The 23,255-nt window shown below is 39.2% G+C and overlaps 2 protein-coding genes across 2 annotated transcripts; both read left to right on the top strand.

Moving 5' to 3' along the window:
• Positions 1-615: 615 nt before the first annotated feature.
• LOC110761624 (uncharacterized) lies at positions 616-2,194 on the top strand. Its single transcript, XM_021964149.2, has 2 exons — positions 616-1,795; positions 1,902-2,194. The coding sequence occupies exons 1-2, from the start codon at positions 616-618 to the stop codon at positions 2,192-2,194; spliced, it is 1,473 nt and encodes a 490-aa protein (XP_021819841.2).
• Positions 2,195-5,247: 3,053 nt separating this feature from the next.
• LOC148294685 (LOB domain-containing protein 29-like) lies at positions 5,248-7,505 on the top strand. Its single transcript, XM_088251308.1, has 2 exons — positions 5,248-6,979; positions 7,080-7,505. The coding sequence occupies exons 1-2, from the start codon at positions 6,701-6,703 to the stop codon at positions 7,383-7,385; spliced, it is 585 nt and encodes a 194-aa protein (XP_088107434.1). The 5' UTR covers positions 5,248-6,700; the 3' UTR covers positions 7,386-7,505.
• The last annotated feature ends 15,750 nt before the right edge of the window (positions 7,506-23,255 follow it).

Below are 23,255 nucleotides of genomic sequence, written 5' to 3'. Positions count from 1 at the left end.
CTTACAGTTTACAGCTACAAAGAGATGAGGTAATTTCAAAGGCATAAGAATAAGTAATATTGTAATAATATTAGAAAATAAAAATTCTAAATTTTAATTGAAGAAAAAGAACGATCCTATTAATATAGTTTTCAAAATTAATCTCCCTCTAACTCAAATAACTAATATTTTATAGTAGGTTACTATCTCAAACGTGTTATTTGGATAATACTGTAATAAGCAGGAAATGGATACTATGGGGCAAGCAAACATATTACGTAATACATCTAAATGCTCTTCACTCATATATATTTAATTGTTTGTTTTGGTTATGCTATGGAATTGTTGTATTTTTTGACATTATGCATTGGCTTTAAACTTTTGTGATTAGCACAGTCCGTAAGAGTTCACATTAGGTTTCACCCTAGAATTCATTTGAAGTAGTTAACTACTCAGTAATTAAGATACTTTAGACCTGTTGCAGATGCTAACTATCGCACAGAATATGCATTCTGGAATGGGATAGGGCCTTACCGGAGTCATAAGGAGACAAACTTGTATATTGATTGTATAAGGAGACAAAACAAGTCATGGATGAGATATGACATCATCTAAATTGTGTTACTGGATGGTATAATGGATAAGCAATGGATTTGGGAAAGAAACCGATTGAGTAAACGTTATACAGATGGTATTCAATCATTTATGGAAGCAGCAAGTCAGCACGTAAATGACAAGAATGAGACCAAATGTCCCTGCATGAAGTGTCAAAATATGCAATTGCATGATCTTGCAACTGTTCATGCACATTTATGGAAGAATGGGATGTCTGTGGTTTATCACACATGGATATATCATGGGGAATCATTTGAGATACCAACACAAACTTCAAATCTTCCATCTGGCTCCGATAATTATGTACATGATATGTTAAATGATAGATTTCCACGAGACATGGATCATGATCCACATGGGGAAGATATTATGGGTGATGATTATGAATCCAATGTGCATAGGGTTGAGGCAGGTAAGTATGAGAAGTTAATGGTAGAAGCTGAGCGAGAACTTTTCCCTGGAACTAGGGGCTGTTCTGTTTTAACATTCATGGTACAGCTCATGCTTAACAAGGTTGAAAACCATTGGACTAACAAATCGTTTGATACAATGTTAGAGATATGGAGTTCTGCCTGTCCTAAACCCCATAACATTCCACCATCTTATTATGCTACAAATAAGATGTTGAAAGATTTGGGTTTGGGGTTTGAAAAAATTGATGCGTGCAAGTATGATTGTGCTCTCTTTTATAAAGAGCATGAAAATAAGGATAAATGTCCGGAATGTGATGAGCCAAGGTATAAACCAAGTACTAGTGTCAAGAGGAAGAAGGTTCCACAAAAAGTGTTGCGCTACTTTCCTTTGAAGCCAAGATTACAACGATTGTTTATGTCAAAGAATACAGCTGCGTATATGAGGTGGCACGCTAATAAAAGGGTGGATGAAGAGGGTGTTATGAGGCATCCAGCTGACTCTATTGCGTGGAAGGAGTTCGATTTAATCTACCCAGAGTTTGCTCAAGAGCCACGAAATATCAGGTTAGGTCTTGCAACAGATGGGTTCAACCCGTTTGGAAATATGAGCCTTTCTTATAGTATGTGGCCGGTGATTGTGGTTCCGTATAATCTGCCACCTTGGATGTGTATGAAAGCACAATACTCAATGATGACTTTGCTTATTCCAGGCCCAAAAGCTCCGAGCAAAGATATTGATGTGTATTTGCGCCCATTGGTTGATGAATTGAAGGAGTTATGGGAACAAGGTGTGCCAACTTACGACAAGTTTACTAATTCTGGTTTCACTCTACGGGCAGCGGTTATGTGGACAATTAATGACTTTCCAGCTTATGGAAATTTGTCTGGATGGAGCACCAAAGGGTTTTTGGCATGTCCTGGATGGAGCACCAAAGCTCTCAGAAACTGTGGAGAAACTTTGTGACATCGTTAAGCAGCTGCAAGCTGGGATTAATGACAGATCTAGGAAGAAGCGTAAATGCAACAGTAAGTACAATGGTAAGGGACCTCGGCTCCAACCTGATTCTTCTGATTCTGATTCTGATTCTGCTTCTGATGATTCTACAACTAATCATCACGGTGACAACTTACAAGGTGGTGGTGATGGTTTGTATAATGGTCTTGAAGATATTGGTCATGGTCATTAGGTAGGTTTTAAACCTTTTGGTTGTTTTGGGTATGGATGATCTTGGTGATTTTGTGACTTTGATGGACTCAAATCCTACAATCTGACTTTGGTTTGTGGTTTTTGTTTCAAATCAAAGATATGTGTGATCAAGAATATGATTTGTACCTTTGGTCACATTGCTCATCCATATGTTAAGTAGTATATAGACTTAGCTGAAATTTTATGTAGGCTTTGGTATGAATGGATGCATATGCTTCTGTTGCTTGTGGCAACTGCTCCTAAGACTTAAAGAGATGAAGAAGTACTTTTGTGTGTTTTTGAAGGAAAGTGGAGGTACATGTGTAAGCTCTAACTTTTATTTATATTTCATATGTCTTAGTAGACATGACTTTGATCTTAGTTGCTGTGACTATGGTGATTTTGTTAATTATGCTATGTCACTATATTTTGCTTATGAATCTGTTTTGCTTATGAAAAGAAAATGTTGCATGGACTATGATATGTTTTTATGGTGATATATGTTGTGTACTTTGTAGAATTTTAGTTGGGGAAGTCTTATATATGGTAATTTTATTTGGGACATTTAATAAAAGTTTTATAAAAACTATATTAATTTAATTATATAAAAATAAAATAAAGCATATTATTAATATTCAATAAAATATATTTTTTAGTTTTTTAAAAAATTTAAAAAGCCTCAAAATCAACATCCTTGGCGACCAAATAACTTGATATTAGCGACAAAATAATTGAATATTGGCGACAAAATAATTCAATATTTGAGACAAAAACTTGGAACTAGACAGATTTTCCCGACCAAAGCTTTTATTATAAGCAACCAAAAATATTGACATTAAATATAAACCAAGACCAAATTTTTATTTGGTCCCCAATAAACATAACTTCAGCGACCAAATTTTACACTTTTGGAGACCCAAATAGTAGGACGCCAATCGTAAACTACGACCAAATATTTATTTGGTCGCCAATCCCTTGGACTTTCGCGCCATTTATCAATTTTAGGCGCCAAAGAGACAAGGGATCAACGACGAAATTATGAGAAATGGGCGACAAGAACTATTGGTTGCTTATGATAATCAACGACCAAAATAGCTTTTGGTCGTTGTTTCTAGTATCTACGACGCCCCTTCTACGACAACTAGATTGCGACGAAATTTTTGTCGGTAATAATAATCAGCGACCAAAAACATACATTGGGCGACCAAATATGATTCGTCGCCAAAAGGGTTTTTCCTTGTAGTGGCCTTTGAACATAAATTGTCCATTTTCTTACACCTATTGATTTCAGATCGAGCCCAAAACTTGGGCAACATCATAATATGGTGGGAGGAGTCATTTGGTTAGTTTTGAGTGAAATCCGATCTCTAGAACTATGGAATACACCAACCACTCCGATTAGGAACGAACTGCCTTCGAACATAAATTGTCCAATTTCTTACACCTATTGATTTCGGATCGAGCCCAAAACTTGGGCAACATCATAATATGGTTGGAGGAGTCATTTGGTTAAGTTTGAGTGAAATCCGATCTCTAGAACTACCCAAAACACCAACCAGTCCAATTAGGAACGAACTGCCTTTGAACTTGAATTGTCCCATTTCTTACACCTATTGATTTCGGATCGAGCCTAAAACTTGGGCAACATCATAATATGGTGGGAGGAGTCATTTGACTAATTTTGAGTGAAATCCGATCTCTAGAACTACCCAATACACCAACCGCCCCAATTTGGAACGAACTGCCTTTGAACTTGAATTGTCCAATTTCTTACACTTATTGATTTCGGATCGAGCCCAAAACTTCCGCAACATCATCATATGGTGGGAGGAGTCGTTGTTTCCTGGTCGTCTTTTGCCCTTTTTGTAGTAGTGAAAACACCAACCACTCCAATTAGGAACGAACTCCCTTTGACCTTGAATTGTCAAATTCCTTACACCAATTGATTTCGGATCGTGCCCAAAACTTGGGCAACATGATAATATGGTGGGAGGAGTCATTTGGTTAAGTTTCAGTGAAATCCAATTTCTAGAACTACCCAAAACACCAACCACTCCAATTAGGAACGAACTGCCTTTGAACTTGAATTGTCCAATTTCTTACACCTATTGATTTCGGATCGAGGCCAAAACTTGGGCAACATCATACTATGGTGGGAGGAGTCATTGTTGTTAATTATTATGTTAACTCGCAATGTACGGGGCAATTAGTAGTATAGCAAGACAAGTACGAGGTCGTACCCACGAAGACTGAGAAGTTCAAATTAGTTATGTACGTAGATTACCGAATTCAAGAAGTTAGGAAGTTAAGTCTAAAACAGGAATTAAAGTGAGAGTGATTGTGATTGTGAAAGGAAGTGAGAAAACTGAAATTGCAAATGAAAGCAAATAAACAAGTGTAACAACGAGTGGTTTTAAGAGTTGGAAAACAGATTTGGAGACTAGGGCATTCGAATCACCATAACAATTCAATTCTGGGTTATATGGAGTCAAGTAACAAGTCTAATTCAGATTCAAAGATTGATTCTAGCTAAAGTATGATTAGGCCATGGTGTTTGGTCCTAACCTTGTGTTCCTAATTCCCTAATTTGATCATTTGTTGTCTAACCTAAAATTAAGCATTAGGAACCCATTAAGCATAGAAGAACAATTTAAACAACCAAGCATGTATCTAATCCCTATTGTCGAATGTCCATACATACTCTTCCTATTCATAGTTCAATTCGAATTAAAGCATGGTGTCTACTCTTAATTCAAACCAAGATAGTTAACAAACAAGCACTACAAGAAAAATAACTTATGACAACATGTAATCAACAACGTGCATTCATATGCGTTGTGGAACAATATTTTTAACAACCCGCAGAAGCAGCATGTTGTATTATACAATTTATAACAACGTGCGTGTATAGCGTGTTGTCAAAATATAGAATAGAGCTATTTTCACAACGCGGCCTTGCATGTTGTAGTAGTTTTAAGTTCTACAACGCACGAAGCGTGTTGTCAAAATTATATTAATTTATTAAATAAATAAAATATTGGCGGAAAAGAGAGTGAAATTTTTTGCGGGAAAAAGCCCCGCATGCGCATGCGCATCCTCTCTCTCTTTCTTTCTCTTTCTATTTCTCTCTCTCTTTTTCTTCTCTCTTTTTTCTTCTTCTTTTCTCTTCTCCCTGTACCGCCGACAGTCTCTCTCTTCTTTCTCTTTTTCTTTCTTTCTCTTTTTCTTTCTTTTCTTTCTCTTTCTCTTTTTTCTTGTTCTTCTTCTCTCTCTCTCTCTTTTCTTCTACCTCTTTTTTTTTTTTCCCTATCCCTCTCTTCTTCTCCCTACGTTATTTCTGGTTCTATTTTTTTTTTCAAATCCCTTTTTCTTCTTTCTTCTTCCATATGAATTTATCTTGTAGATCTTGTACATCTGGGTTCAATTCTTGTATATTTGGAATCAGATTCCAAACCGTCAGTCTCTCCCAAACCTTCACAAAGTTGAAGGAGCAAAGGCCAGGTAAGCAATTTTAGGTCTTTGCTTTAGGAAATTTGGACTTACAATGTAGAAAGGTTTAAAATTTGCATCTAATTTTGGTTTTTAAGGAATCAGCCATATATGTCTTTATACATGTACTCAGGCAAGCAATTTAGTGCCTGCAAGGTTTTGGCCAGATCCACATGCCTATTCTTGGTACCCATCTATGTTACTTTTATTTTCCCTGTCTTTGTAGACGATGTTACTTTTATTTTCCCTGTCCTTAACATGAATTTATTGCTGCAAACTGGGATTACTATTTAGTTTAGCTTTGCTTATGAATGCTAAATTTGCTGATTGGTTTAGTTACTTGGTTTTCCAGACTTTGTTGCAATGCACTGATGCCTTGTATTGCTTTATGTTAAGAGGGATGGCATGATTCTTTACATGCGTTTGATGGTTCTGATTGCCATGGTTTATTATTATTTGTTAGGTAGGATCCCAATTTTTCTTCACCTTCCAGCTTGCTTTAAGTTTAAACAATTGATCAAAACACAAGTAAATCTGAAATTGAATACGGTGAAAGTGACAAAACCAAAACCAACTCAGCAACTGGAAAAAGTGGGAATGATGTGTTTGATAATGGCTGCCATGGTTTATTATTATTTGTTAGGTAGGATCCAAGGTTCGGTAAAAACAAAAACAAAAATCACCATTAATGCGGTAAAAACAAAAACAAAAATCACCAATAATGCGGATAATGCGGGGCAATATTATAAGACGACATTAATGCGGTAAAAACAAAAAAAAAATCACCAATAATGCGGATAATGCGGGGCAATATTATATTACAAAAACCCTAAACCATAATGCGGATAATGCGGGGCAAAAATCACCAATAATGCGGTAAAAACAAAAACAAAAACCCTAAACAATAATGCGGATAATGCGGGGCAAAAATCACCAATAATGCGGTAAAAACAAAAACAAAAATCACCAACATAAAACGTATATAAAACCCTCCCAATTAAAAAAGATCATCAAAACCATGGCTGGTTGTGGTTCTCCCTGTGGAGCCTGCAAGTTCTTGAGAAGAAAATGTGTGACGGGGTGTATTTTTGCGCCTCATTTCTGCTATGAAGAGGGAGATGTTGATTTTTCTGCCATCCACAAGGTTTTTGGCGCAAGCAATGTGTCGAGGCTTTTAGTTCACCTTCCGTTGAGCGATCGATGCAAGGCCGCAATGTCGATATCATATGAAGCTCAAGCCAGGATTCAAGATCCCATATATGGATGTGTTTCACATATTTTTGCTCTCCAACAGCAGGTTAATCATTTAGTACCCTTTGTATGTTCAGATTGGGTTTCTGTTCAGATTGTATGTTGAAGTAACTGATGAGTATATGCTTTTGGTTTGAACTTTTCAGGTGGTCAACTTACAAGCACAGTTAGCTTTCCTCAAGGATCAAGCAGCTCAAAGCTTTGTCAATGGCTCAAACCCTAATCAAGCAGCTCAAAGTTGGAATTATGAGAATGGAATTATGAATTCAAATATCCCAGAAGAAAATTTAGTGAATATCCCAGAAGAAAATGTCTCATATGGCAGCTTCGAAGAGGGCACTTCTCATTCCATGTCTTCTTTTGGCATGCAAACAAATTACAACAGGCAATGGGGTTTTCAGGATGCTGATGAGCTTCAATCAGTGGTTTCCAGCTACATTCACCATCGATGAGTATATTGGGATGAATATAACTTTGTAATATGTATATGGAACTCCTTATTTATCTTTTGAATGAAAGCTTTGTATTCTGGGATGCCTTATGAATGTGAAGTAAGGAAATATTTATGTTTATCATAGAGCTTCTATTTATAGATAAATTATACTTTTATCAGGTAATTTTGATAATTATTTAAAAAAAACATATATATTTGATATAACAACGCGCATTGCTTGTTGTCAAAACATAAACAACAACGAGCACAGACATGTTGTCATAATATTATAAGACAACACGCTCGGCACGTTGTTGTCAATCGCTCCTACAACGTGCGCGTGTTGTGGTTAATGTTGTTCACAACGAGCGCCAAAATAAATGACGACGTTCAACGCGTGTTGTCGAAAGCCCTACACCTTTTAACGACATCGGCTTCAACAATGTGCGCCGCATGTTGTCAATATGTTTTCACAACGCACATTGCGCGTTGTGAAAGGACTTTTTTCTTGTAGTGAAGTTCTAATGGTGATCAATCATTCAAACAAGCATGTTAACTTATAAGCATAATGAATAAGAACATGAATCATGAATCAAACTTGAAACTCCAAACTTATAAACCCAGAATATTCATGTTAGGTTACATCGAAGCCCTAGTTATAGCTTGAAGACTCCTCTATTTATAGGGCTAAGAGGGAGGAACATCATGATGAAATCCAACACCACCATTCCTCATTTAATACAACCCATAACTCCCACTTCATCTTGTCTATGTTAGTGTGGTTGGAATCAATCCCATCCCATACTTATTTTGCTGCACCTCAAGCTTTCTTCACATGGGATCAAAGGTGATCAATTGTGGCTACCTTTTGCTGCCAACCCATGTGGTCTTCTTTTGGTTGTTGAACAAAAACGAGTCTTCTGAACCAGACTTGGTGTAGGAAGGCCAGAGGTTTCAAAACTTATCCAATGGGGCTCAAATTTGGATATGTTATAGTAGACACCCATTGGAACAACTTCTATGAAGAAAGTATTCCTATCGGATCAGTAGAAGTATGCGTTTTGGGCCTTGAAATTTGGCTGCCGAACAGAGACGGGAATTGACTTCATTTCATTTATGCTTTACATGCATGCACATGCTTTCTCTATAATAACTCCAGCATGTACCAACTTGATCCTTTAGAGTTTCATAGCTGGAATGTCTCCCCACTTCACTCATTATGTTGGATCCAAAGTCAGTTGCAGCATGGGTGAGGCACATGGCTCAAAGGAGGAGACAAGGCTCAAAGCTGGCAGCTGCAAATCCTCCTGAGCATGGTTCAGTGTTGGACGGGCTAAGGACTCCACATATGTTCCATTGGGCTGAATTTTGGATATGTTATACTAGACACCCAATTGAACAACCTCTATGAAGAATGTCTCCTCATCCGAATTGTGCAGATTGCTGAAATGAGACCTACAAGGTGACTTACGAAACTGGACTGACAAGAAGTGTGGCCCAACTTTGGTTTTGTCTTTAAGCTCTTGCTCTTATCCCAATAAGCCCTTAACATGCATGGATTGCATCAAATGTGATCTCTTGCTAGCTTAACCTACAAAACACACAAACAGAGGTAAGTGACTCAAAATAAAGAGAAACTAAGCAAAATCACTAAGTAAAGAAGGCAAGCAAGTGTACGAAATTATGGACTTATCAAAACAGAAAATGGATTAAAAGCACAAGTTTAACTCAATAACATAACCAAATCATAAGCTAGAAGGGTACAAAATGATATACAATTATGAACCGATCAGTTATTTGGTTAGTTTTGAGTGAAGCCCGATCTCTAGAACTATGGAATACAGGAACCACTCCGATTAGGAACGAACTGCCTTTGAACATAAATTGTCCAATTTCTTACACCTATTGATTTCGGATCGAACCCAAAACTTGGGCAACATCATAATATGGTGGGAGGAGTCATTTGGTTAATTTTGAGTGAAATCCGATCTTTAGAACTACCCAATACACCTACCACCCCAATTAGGAACGAACTGCCTATGAACTTGAATTGTCCAATTTCTTACACCTATTGATTTCGGATAGAGCCCAAAACTTGGGCAACATCATAATGTGGTGGGAGGAGTCATTTGGTTAATTTTGAGTGCAATCGGATCGCTAGAACTACCCAATACACCAAACACCCCAATTAGGAACGAACTGCCATTGAACTTGAATTGTCCAATTTCTTACACCTATTGATTTCGGATAGAGCCCAAAACTTGGGCAACGTCATAATGTGGTGGGAGGAGTCATTTGGTTAATTTTGAGTGCAATCGGATCGCTAGAACTACCCAATACACCAAACACCCCAATTAGGAACGAACTGCCATTGAACTTGAATTGTCCAATTTCTTACACCTATTGATTTCGGATAGAGCCCAAAACTTGGGCAACGTCATAATGTGGTGGGAGGAGTCATTTGGTTAATTTTGAGTGCAATCGGATCGCTAGAACTACCCAATACACAAAACACCCCAATTAGGAACGAACTGCCATTGAACTTGAATTGTCCAATTTCTTACACCTATTGATTTCGGATAGAGCCCAAAACTTGGGCAACGTCATAATGTGGTGGGAGGAGTCATTTGGTTAATTTTGAGTGCAATCGGATCGCTAGAAGTACCCAATACACCAAACACCCCAATTAGGAACGAACTGCCATTGAACTTGAATTGTCCAATTTCTTAACCGTATTGATTTCGGATCAACCCCAAAACTTGGGCAACATCATAATATGGTGGGAGGATTAATTTGGTTAATTTTGAGTGAAATCCGATTTCTAAAACTACGGAATACACCAACCACTTGAATTAGGAATTAACTGCCTTTGAACTTGAATTGTCCAATTTCTTACACCTATTGATTTCGGATCGAGCCCAAAACATGGGCAACATCATAATATGAGGGGAGGTGTCATTTGGTTAGTTCTGAGTGATATCCGATCTCTAGAACTATGGAATACACCAACCACTCCGATTAGGAACGAACTGCCTTTGAACATAAATTCTCCAATTTCTTACACCTATTGATTTCGGATCGAGCCCAAAACTTGGGCAACATCATAATATGGTGGGAGGCGTCATTTGGTTAGATTTGAGTGAAATCCGATCTCTAGAACTATGGAATACGCCAACCACTCCGATTAGGAACGAACTGCCTTTGAACATAAATTGTCCAATTTCTTACACCTATTGATTTCGAATCGAGCCCAAAACTTGGGCAACATCATAATATGGTTGGAGGAGTCATTTGGTTAAGTTTGAGTGAAATCCGAATTCTAGAACTATGGAATACACCAACCACTCCGATTAGGAACGAACTGCCTTTGAACATAAATTGTCCAATTTCTTACACCTATTGATTTCGGATCGAGCCCAAAACATGGGCAACATTATAATGCCCAAAACAGCTATTTAGGAACGAATTGCCTTTGAACATGAATTGACCAATTTCTTACAGCTATTTATTTCGGTTGGAGCCCTAAACTTGGGCAACATCATAATATGGTGGGAGGAGTCATTTGGTTAAGTTTGAGTGAAATCCGATCTCTAGAACTACCCAAAACACCAACCACTCCAATTAGGAACGAACTGCCTGCGAACTTGAATTGTCCAATTTCTTACACTTATTGATTTCGGATCGAGCCCAAAACTTGGGCGACATCATAATATGGTGGGAGGAGTCATTTGGTTGAGTTTGAGTGAAATCCGATCTCTAAAACTATGGAATACACCAACCACTTGAATTAGGAATTAACTGCCTTTGAACTTGAATTGTCCAATTTCTTACACCTATTGATTTCGGATCGAGCCCAAAACTTGGGCAACAGCATAATATGGTGGGAGGAGTGATTTGGTTAAGTTTGAGTGAAATCCAATCTCTAGAACTACCCAAAACACCAACCACTCCAATTAGGAACGAACTGCCTTTGAACTTGTATTGTCCAATTTCTTACACCTATTGATTTCGGATCGAGCCCAAAACTTGGGCAACATCATAATATGATGGGAGGAGTCATTTGGTTAGTTTTGAGTGATATCCGATCTCCAGAACTATGGAATACACCAACCACTCCGATTAGGAACGAACTGCCTTTGAACATAAATTGTCCAATTTCTTACACCTATTGATTTCGGATCGAACCCAAAACTTGGGCAACATCATAATATGGTGGGTGGAGTCATTTGGTTAGATTTGAGTGAAATCCGATCTCCAGAACTATGGAATACACCAACCACTCCGATTAGGAACGAACTGCCTTCGAACATAAAGTGTCCACTTTCTTACACCTATTGACTTCGGATCGAGCCCAAAACTTGGGCAACATCATAATATTGTTGGAGGAGTCATTTGGTTAAGTTTGAGTGAAATCCGATCTCTAGAACTATGGAATACGCCAACCACTCCGATTAGGAACAAACTGCCTTTGAACATAAATTGTCCAATTTCTTACACCTATTAATTTCGGATCGAGCCCAAAACTGGGGCAACATCATATTATGGTGGGAGGAGTCGTTTGGCTAGTTTTGACTGAAATCCGATCTCTAGAACTATGGAATACACCAACCACTACGATTAGGAACGAACTGCCTTTGAACATAAATTGTCCAATTTCTTACACCTATTGATATCGGATCGAGCCCAAAACTTGGGCAACATTATAATATGGTTTGAGGTGTCATTTGGTTAAGTTTGAGTGAAATATGATCTCCAGAACTACCCAAAACACCGACCACTCCAATTAGGAACGAACTGTCTTCGAACTTGAATTATCCAATTTCTTACACCTTTCGATTTCGGATCGAGCCCAAAACATGGGCAACATCATAATATGGTGGGAGGAGTCATTTGGTTGAGTTTGAGTGAAATCCGATCTCTAGAACTACCCAAAACACCAACCACTCCAATTAGGAACGAATTGCCTTTGAACTTGAATTGTCCAATTTTTTACACCTACTGATTTCGGATCGAGCCCAAAACAGGGGCAACATCATAATATGGTGGGAGGAGTCATTTGGTTAGTTTTGAGCAAAATCCAATATCTAGAACAATGGAATACACCAACCACTTCGATTAGGAACGAACTGCCTTTGAACATAAAGTTTCCAATTTCTTACACCTATTGATTTCGGATCGAGCCCAAAACCTGGGCAACACCATAATATGGTGGGAGGAGTCATTTGGTTAAGTTTGAGTGAAATCCGATCTCTAGAACAACCCAGAACACCAACCACTCCAATTAGGAACGAACTGCCTTTGAACTTGAATTGTCCAATTTCTTACACCTATTGATTTCGGACCGAGCCCAAAACTTGGGCCACATCATAATATGGTGGAAGGAGTGATTTTGTTAAGTTTGAGTGAAATCCGAGCTCTAGAACTACCCAAAACGCTAACAACTCCAATTAGGAACGAACGGCCTTTGAACTTGAATTGTCCAATTTCTTACTCCTATTCATTTCGGATCAAGCCCAAAACTTGGGCCACATCATAATATGGTGGAAGTAGTGATTTTGTTAAGTTTGAGTGAAATTCGATCTCCAGAACTACCCAAAACACCAACCACTCCAATTTGGAACGAACTGCCTTTGAACATGAATTGTCCAATTTCTTACACCTATTGATTTCGGATCGAGCCCAAAACTTGGGCAACAATATAATATGCTGGGAGGAGTCATTTGGTTAAGTTTGAGTGAAATCCGATCTCTAGAACTATGGTATACACCAACCACTCCGATTAGGAACGAACTTTCTTTGAACATAACTTGTCCAATTTCTTACACCTATTGATGTCGGACCGAGCCCAAAACTTGGGCAACATCATAATATGGTGGGAGGAGTCGTGTGGTTAAGTTTGAGTGAAATCCGACCTCTAGAACTATCCAAAACACCAACCACTCCAAATAGGAACAAACTGCCCTTGAATTTGAATTGTCCAATTTCTTACAACTATTGATTTCGGGTCGAGCTCAAAACTGGGGCAACATCATAATATAGTGGTAGGAGTCATTTGGTTAAGTGTGAGTGAAATCCGATCTCTAGAACTACCCAAAACACCAACCTCTCCAATTAGGAACGAACTGCCTTTGAACTTGAATTGTCCAATTTCTTACACCTATTGATTTCGGATCGATCCCAAAACTGGGGCAACATCATAATATAGTGGGACGAGTCATTTGGTTAAGTGTGCGTGAAATCCGATCTCTAGAACTACCCAAAACACCAACCTCTCCAATTAGGAACGAACTGCCTTTGAACTTGAATTGTCCAATTTCTTACACCTATTGATTTCAGATCGATCCCAAAACTGGGGCAACATCATAATATAGTGGGACGAGTCATTTGGTTAAGTGTGAGTGAAATCCGATCTCTAGAACTACCCAAAACACCAACCACTCCAAATAGGAACGAACTGCCTTTGAATTTGAATTGTCCAATTTCTTACAACTATTGATTTCGGGTCGAGCCCAAAACTGGGGCAACATCGTAATACAGTGGGAGGAGTCATTTGGTTAAGTTTGAGTGAAATCCGATCTCTAGAACAACCCAAAACACCAACCACTCCAATTAGGAACAAACTGCCTTTGAACTTGAATTGTCCAATTTCTTACACCTATTGATTTCGGATCGAGCCCAAAACTGGGGCAACATCATAATATAGTGGGAGGAGTGATTTGGTGAAGTTTGAGTGAAATCCGATCTCTAGAACTACCAAAACCACCAACCACTCCAATTAGGAACGAACTGCCTTTGAACTTGAATTGTCCAATTTCTTACACCAATTGGTTTCGGATCGAGCCCAAAACTGGGGCAACGTCATTATGTGGTGGGAGGAGTCATTTGGTTAAGTTTGAGTGAAATCCGATCTCTAGAACTACCCAAAACACCAACCACTCCAATTAGGAACGAACTGCCTTTGAACATGAATTGTCCAATTTCTTACACCTATTGATTTCGGATCGAGCCCAAAACTTGGGCAACAATATAATATGCTGGGAGGAGTCATTTGGTTAAGTTTGAGCGAAATCCGATCTCTAGAACTATGGTATACACCAACCACTCCTCTTAGGAACGAACTGCCTTTGAACTTGAATTTTCCAATTTCTTACACCTATTGATTTCGGATCGAGCCCAAAACTTGGGCAACAATATAATATGCTGGGAGGAGTTATTTGGTTAAGTTTGAGCGAAATCCGATCTCTAGAACAAAGGTATACACCAACCACTCCGATTAGGAACGAACTGCCTTTGAACTTGAATTTTCCTATTTCTTACACCTATTGATTTCCGATCGAGCCCAAAACTGGGGCAACATCATAATATAGTGGGAGGAGTCATTTGGTTAAGTTTGAGTGAAATTCGATCTCTGGAACTGCCCGAAACACCAACCACTACAATTAGGAACGAACTGCCTTTGAACTTCAATTGTCCAATTTCTTACACCTATTGATTTCGGATCGAGCCCAAAACTAGGGCAACGTCACAATATGGTGGGAGGAGTCATTTGGTTAAGTTTGAGTGAAATCCGATCTCTAGAACTACCGAAAACACCAACCACTCCAAATTGGAACGAACTGCCTTTGAATTTGAATTGTCCAATTTCTTACAACAATTGATTTCGGATCGAGCCCAAAACTGGGGCAACATCATAACACAGTGGGAGGAGTCATTTGGTTTAGTTTGAGTGAAATCCGATATCTAGAACTACCCAAAACACCAACCACTCCAATTAGGAACGAACTGCCTTCGAACTTGAATTGTCCAATTTCTTACAACTATTGATTTCGGATCGAGCCCAAAACTGGGGCAACGTCATAATACAGTGGGAGGAGTCATTTGGTTAAGTTTGAGTGAATCAGATCTCTTGAACTACCCAAAACACCAACCACTCCAATTAGGAACGAACTGCCTTTGAACATGAATTGTCCAATTTCTCACACCTACTGATTTCGGATCGAGCCCAAAACTTGGGCAACAATATAATATGCTGGGAGGAGTCATTTGGTTAAGTTTGAGGGAAATCCGATCTCTAGAACTACCCAAAACACCAACCACTCCAATTAGGAACGAACTGCCTTCGAACTTGAATTGTCCAATTTCTTACAACTATTGATTTCGGATCGAGCCCAAAACTGGGGCAACGTCATAATACAGTGGGAGGAGTCATTTGGTTAAGTTTGAGTGAAATCAGATCTCTTGAACTGCCCAAAACACCAACCACTCCAATTAGGAACGAACTGCCTTTGAACATGAATTGTCCAATTTCTTACACCTATTGATTTCGGATCGAGCCCAAAACTTGGGCAACAATATAATATGCTGGGAGGAGTTATTTGGTTAAGTTTGAGCGAAATCCGATCTCTAGAACAAAGGTATACACCAACCACTCCGATTAGGAACGAACTGCCTTTGAACTTGAATTTTCCAATTTCTTACACCTATTGATTTCCGATCGAGCCCAAAACTGGGGCAACATCATAATATAGTGGGAGGAGTCATTTGGTTAAGTTTGAGTGAAATCCGATCTCTAGAACTACCAAAACCACCAACCACTCCAATTAGGAACGAACTGCCTTTGAACATGAATTGTCCAATTTCTTACACCTATTGGTTTCGGATCGAGCCCAAAACTTGGGCAACAATATAATATGCTAGGAGGTGTCATTTGGTTAAGTTTGAGGGAAATCCGATTAGGAACGAACTGCCTTTGAACGAACTGCCTTTGAACTTGAATTTTCCAATTTCTTACACCTATTGATTTCGGATCGAGCCCAAAAGTTGGGCAACATCATAATATGGTGGGAGAAGTCATTTGGTTAAGTTTGAGTGAAATCCGACCTCTAGAACTACCCAAAACACCAACCACACCAAATAGGAACGAACTGCCTTTGAATTTGAATTGTCCAATTTCTTACAACTATTGATTTCGGATCGAGCCCAAAACTGGAGCAACATCATAACACAGTGGGAGGAGTCATTTGGTTAAGTTTGAGTGAAATCCAATCTCTAGAACTACCCAAAACACCAACCACTCCAATTAGGAACGAACTGGTTTGGAACTTGAATTGTCCAATTTCTTACACCTATTGATTTCGGATCGAGCCCAAAACTTGGGTAACATTATAATATGCTGGGAGGAGTCATTTTATTAGTTTTGAGTGAAATCCGATCTCTAGAACTAACTAAAACACCAAACACTCCAATTAGGAACGAACTGCCATTGAACTGGAATTGTCCAATTTCTTACACCTATTGATTTCGGATTGAGCCCAAAACTTGGCCAACAACATAATATGGTGGGAGGAGTCATTTGGTTAACTTTGAGTGAAATCCGATCTCTAGAACTACCCAAAACAACAACCACTCCAATTAGGAATGAACTGCCTTTGAACTTGAATTGCCCAATTTCTTAACTATTGATTTCGGATCGAGCCCGAAACTGGGGCAACATCATAATATTGTGGGAGGAGTCATTTGGTCAAGTTTGAGTGAAATCCAATCTTTAGAACTACCCAAATCACCAACCTCTCCAATTAGGAACGAACTGCCTTTGAACCTGAATTGTCCAATTTCTTACACCTATTGATTTCTGATCGATCCCAAAACTTGGGCAACATCATAATATGGTGGGAGGAGTCATTTGGTTAAGTTTGAGTGAAATCCGATCTCTAGAACTAGCCAAAACACCAACCACTCCAATTAGGAACGAACTGCCTTTGAACTTGAATTGTCCAATTTCTTACACCGATTGATTTCGAATCGAGCCCAAGACTTGGGCAACATCATAATATGGTGGGAGGAGTCATTTGGTAAGTTTTGTGTGAAATCCGATCTCTAGAACTATGGAATTCACCAACCACTCTGATTAGGAACGAACTGCCATTGAACATAAATTGTCCACTTTCTTACACCTATTGATTTCGGATCGAGCCCAAAACTTGGCCAACAACATAATATGGTGGGAGGAGTCATTTGGTTAAGTTTGAGTGAAATCCGATCTCTAGAACTACCCAAAACAACTACCACTCCAATTAGGAATGAACTGCCTTTGAACTTGAATTGCCCAATTTCTTAACTACTGATTTCGGATCGAGCCCAAAACTGGGGCAACATCATAATATTGTGGGAGGAGTCATTTGGTCAAGTTTGAGTGAAATCCAATCTTTAGAACTACCCAAAACACCAACCTCTCCAATTAGGAACGAACTGCCTTTGAACCTGAATTGTCCAATTTCTTACACCTATTGATTTCTGATCGATCCCAAAACTTGGGCAACATCATAATATGGTGGGAGGAGTCATTTGGTTAAGTTTGAGTGAAATCCGATCTCTAGAACTACGCAAAACACCAACCACTCCAATTAGGAACGAACTGCCTTTGAACTTGAATTGGCTGATTTCTTACACCGATTGATTTCGAATCGAGCCCAAGACTTGGGCAACATCATAATATGGTGGGAGGAGTCATTTGGTTAAGTTTGAGTGAAATCCGATCTCTAGAACTACCCAAAACACCAACCACTCCAACTAGGAACGAACTGCCTTTGAACTTGAATTGTCCAATTTCTTACACCGATTGATTTCGAATCGAGCCCAAGACTTGGGCAACATCATAATATGGTGGGAGGAGTCATTCGGTAAGTTTTGTGTGAAATCCGATCTCTAGAACTATGGAATACACCAACCACTCTGATTAGGAACGAATTGCCATTGAACATAAATTGTGCACTTTCTTACACCTATTGATTGCGGATCGAGCCCAAAACTTGGCCAACATCATAACATGGAGGGAGGAGTCATTTGGTTAAGTTTGAGTGAAATCCGATCTCTAGAACTACCCAAAACACCAACCACTCCAATTAAGAACGAACTGGCTTAGAACTTGAATTGTCCAATTTCTTACACCGATTGATTTCGGATCGAGCCCAAGACTTGGGCAACATCATAATATGGTGGGAGGAGTCATTTGGCTAAGTTTGAGTGAAATTCGATCTCTAGAACTACCCAAAACACCAACCACTCCAATTAGGAACGAACTGCCTTTGAACTTGAATTGTCCAATTTCTAACACCTATTGATTTCGGATCGAGCCCAAAACTTGGGCAACATAATAATATGGTGGGAGGAGTCATTTGGTTAAGTTTGAGTGAAATCCCATCTCTAGAACAAGCCAAAACCCCAACCACTCCAATTTGGAACGAACTGCCATTGAACTTGAATTGTCCAATTTCTTACACCTCTTGATTTCGGATCGAGCCCAAAACTTGGGCAACACCATAATATGGTGGGAGGACTCATTTGGTTAGTTCTGAGTGAAATCCGATCTCTAGTACTATGGAATACACGAACCACTCCGATTAGGAACGAACTGCCTTTGCACATAAATTGTCCAATTTCTTACACCAACTGATTTCGGATCGAGCCCAAAACTTGGGCAACATCATAATATGGTGGGAGGAGTCATTTGGTTAGTTTTGAGTGAAATCCGATCTCTAGAACTATGGCATACACCAACCACTCCGATTTGGAACGAACTGCCTTTGAACATAAATTGTCCAATTTCTTACAGCTATTGATTGCGGATCGATCCCAAAACTTTGGCAACATCATAATGTGGTGGGTGGAGTCATTTGGTTAAGTTTGAGTGAAATCCCATCTCTTGAACTACCCAAAACACCAACCACTCCAATTAGGAACGAACTGCCTTTGAACTTGAATTGCCCAATTTCTTACACCTATTGATTTCGGATCGAGCCCAAAAGTTGGGCAACACCATAATAAGGTGGGAGGAGTCATTTGGTTAGTTTTGAATGAAATCCGATCTCTAGTACTATGGAATACACCAACCACTCCGATTAGGAACGAACTGCCTTTGCATATAAATTGTCCAATTTCTTACACCTATTGATTTCGGATCGAGCCCAAAACTTGGGCAACATCATAATATGGTGGGAGGAGTCATTTGGTTAGTTTTGAGTGAAATCCGATCTCCAGAACCGTGGCATACACCAACCACTCCGATTTGGAACGAACTGCCTCTGAACATAAATTGTCCAATTTCTTACACCGATTGATTACGGATCGACCCCAAAACTTGGGCAACATCATAATATGGTGGGTGGAGTTATTTGGTTAAGTTTGAGTGAAATCCCATCTCTTGAACTACCCAAAACCCCAACCAGTCCAATTTGGAACGAACTGCCTTTGAACTTGAATTCTCCAATTTCTTACACCTCTTGATTTCGGATCGAGCCCAAAACTTGGGCAACATCATAATATGGTGGGAGGAGTCATTTGCTTAAGTCTGAGTGAAATCCGATCTCTAGAACTACCCAAAACACCAACCACTCCAATTAGGAACGAACAGCCTTTCAACCTGAATTGTCCAATTTCTTACACCGATTGATTTCGGATCGAGCCCAAAACTGGGGCAACATCATAATATAGTGGGAGGAGTCATTTGGTTAAGTTTGAGTGAAATCCGATCTCTAGAACTACCCAAAACACCAACCACTCCGATTAGGAACGAACTGCCTTTGAACTTGAATTGTCCAATTTCTTACACCTATTGATTTCGGATCGAGCCCAAAACTTGGGCAACGCCATAATATGGTGGGAGGACTCATTTGGTTAGTTCTGAGTGAAATCCGATGTCTAGTACTATGGAATACACCAACCACTCCGATTAGGAACGAACTGCCTTGGCACATAAATTGTCCAATTTCTTACACCTACTGATTTCGGATCGAGCCCAAAACTTGGGCAACATCATAATATGGTGGGAGGAGTCATTTGGTTAGTTTTGAGTGAAATCCGATCTCTAGAACTATGGCATACACCAACCACTCCGATTTGGAACGAACTGCCTTTGAACATAAATTGTCCAATTTCTTACAGCTATTGATTGCGGATCGATCCCAAAACTTTGGCAACATCATAATGTGGTGGGTGGAGTCATTTGGTTAAGTTTGAGTGAAATCCCATCTCTTGAACTACCCAAAACACCAACCACTCCAATTAGGAACGAACTGCCTTTGAACTTGAATTGCCCAATTTCTTACACCTATTGATTTCGGATCGAGCCCAAAAGTTGGGCAACACCATAATATGGTGGGAGGAGTCATTTGGTTAGTTTTGAATGAAATCCGATCTCTAGTACTATGGAATACACCAACCACTCCGATTAGGAACGAACTGCCTTTGCATATAAATTGTCCAATTTCTTACACCTATTGATTTCAGATCGAGCCCAAAACTTGGGCAACATCATAATATGGTGGGAGGAGTCATTTGGTTAGTTTTGAGTGAAATCCGATCTCCAGAACTGTGGCATACACCAACCACTCCGATTTGGATCGAACTGCCTCTGAACATAAATTGTCCAATTTCTTACACCGATTGATTACGGATCGAGCCCAAAACTTGGGCAACATCATAATATGGTGGGTGGAGTTATTTGGTTAAGTTTGAGTGAAATCCCATCTCTTGAACTACCCAAAACCCCAACCAGTCCAATTTGGAACGAACTGCCTTTGAACTTGAATTGTCCAATTTCTTACACCCTTGATTTCGGATAGAGCCCAAAACTTGGGCAACACCATAATATGGTGGGACGAGTCATGTGGTTAAGTTTGAGTGAAATCCGATCTTTAGAACTATGGAATACACCAACCACTCCGATTAGGAACGAACTGCCTTTGCACATAAATTGTCCAATTTCTTACACCTATTGATTTCGGATCAAGCCCAACACTTGGGCAACATCATAATACGGTGGGAGGAGTCATTTGGTTAGTTTTGAGTGAAATCTGATCCCTAGAACTATGGAATACACCAACCACTCCGATTAGGAACGAACTGCCTTTGCACATAAATTGTCCAATTTCTTACACCTATTGATTTCGGATCAAGCCCAACACTTGGGCAACATCATAATGTGGTGGGAGGAGTCATTTGGTTAGTTTTGAGTGAAATCCGATCCCTAGAACTATGGAATACACCAACCACTCCGATTAGGAACGAACTGCCTTTGAACATAAATTGTCCAATTTCTTACACCTATTGATTTCGGATCAAGCCCAACACTTGGGCAACATCATAATGTGGTATGAGGAGTCATTTGGTTAGTTTTGAGTGAAATCCGATCCCTAGAACTATGGAATACACCAACCACTCCGATTAGGCACGAACTGCCTTTGAACATAAATTGTCCAATTTCTTACACCTATTGATTCCGGATCGAGCCCAAAACTTGGGCAACATCATTATATGGTGGGAGGAGTCATTTGGTTAAGTTTGAGTGAAATCCGACCTCTAGAACTACCGTAAACCCCAACCACTCCAATTAGGAACGAACTTCCTTTGAACTTGAATTGTCCAATTTCTTACACCTATTGATTTCGGATCAAGCCCAAAACTTGGGCAACAACATAATATGGTGGGAGGAGTCATTTGGTTAAGTTTGAGTGAAATCCGATCTCTAGAACTTCCCGAAACACCAACCACTCCAATTAGGAACGAACTACCTTTGAACCTGAATTGTCCAATTTCTTACACCTATTGATTTCGGATCGAGCCCAAAACTTGGTCAACACCATAATATGGTCGGAGCAGTCATTTGGTTAAGTTTGAGTGAAATCTGATCTCTAGAACTACCCAAAACACCAACCACTCCAATTAGGAACGAACTGCCTTTGAACTTGAATTGTCCAATTTCTTACACCTATTGATTTCGGATCGAGCCCAACACTTGGGCAACATCACAATATGGTGGGAGGAGTCATTTGGTTAGGTTTGAGTGAAATCCGATCTCTAGAACTCTGGCATACACCAACCACTCCGATTAGGAACGAACTGCCTTTGAACATAAATTGTCCAATTTCTTACACCTATTGATTCCGATCGAGCCCAAAACTTGGGCAACATCATAATATGGTGGGAGGAATCATTTGGTTAAGTTTGTGTGAAATCCGATCTCTAGAACTACCCAAAACCCCAACCACTCCAATTAGGAACGAACTGCCTTTGAACTTGAATTGTCCAATTTCTTACACCTATTGATTTCGGATCGAGCCCAAAACTTGGGCAACATCATAATATAGTGGGAGGAGTCATTTGGTTAAGTTTGAGTGAAATCTGATCTCTAAAACTATCTAAAACACCAACCACTCCAATTAGGAACGAACTGCCTTTGAACTTGAATTGTTCAATTTCTTACACCTATTGATTTCGGATCGAGCCCAAAACTGGGGCAACATCATAATATAGTGGGAGGAGTCATGTGGTTAAGTTTGAGTGAAATCCGATCTCTAGAACTACCCAAAACACCAACCACTCCAATTAGGAACGAACTGCCTTTGAACTTGAATTGTCCAATTTCTTACACCTATTGATTTCAGATCGAGCCCAAAACTTGGGCAACACCATAATATGGTGGGACGAGTCTTTGTTGTTAATTATTATGTTAACTCACAATTGTACGGGGCAATTAGTAGTATAGCAAGACAAGTACGAGGTCGTACCCACGAAGACTGAGAAGTTAACACTAGTTATGCACTTAGATTACCAAATTTAAGAAAGTAGGAGGTTATTTCTAAAACAGAATTTAAAACAAGAGTGGTTGTGATTGTTGAACAAAAGAAGCAAAATGAAATTGCAAACAAAAATAAGTAAACAAATGTAACAAAGAGTGGTTTTAAGAGTTGGAAAACAGATTTGGAGACTAGGGCATTCGAATCACCATAACAATTCAATTCTGGGTTATAAGGAGTCAAGTAACAAGTCTAATTCATATTCAAAGATTGATTCTAGCTAAAGTATGATTAGGCCATGGTGTTTGGTTCTAACC

The sequence above is a fragment of the Prunus avium genome, chromosome 4 (assembly GCF_965620075.1).
Source record: "Prunus avium chromosome 4, drPruAviu1.hap1.1, whole genome shotgun sequence".
NCBI lineage: Eukaryota > Viridiplantae > Streptophyta > Magnoliopsida > Rosales > Rosaceae > Prunus > Prunus avium.
Note: the sequence above shows the minus strand (reverse complement) of the source record. Positions and strands in the feature narration are given on the sequence as shown.

Bases quoted from the DNA above. Each gene is read 5' to 3' on its own strand.
- LOC110761624 (XM_021964149.2), top strand. From the start codon at position 616: ATGGATAAGCAATGGATTTGGGAAAGAAACCGATTGAGTAAACGTTAT. The intron at 1,796-1,901 runs GTGTGCCAACTT...GTCTGGATGGAG, and splicing joins GAAGGAGTTATGGGAACAAG to CACCAAAGGGTTTTTGGCAT.
- LOC148294685 (XM_088251308.1), top strand. From the start codon at position 6,701: ATGGCTGGTTGTGGTTCTCCCTGTGGAGCCTGCAAGTTCTTGAGAAGA. The intron at 6,980-7,079 runs GTTAATCATTTA...TGAACTTTTCAG, and splicing joins TTTTTGCTCTCCAACAGCAG to GTGGTCAACTTACAAGCACA.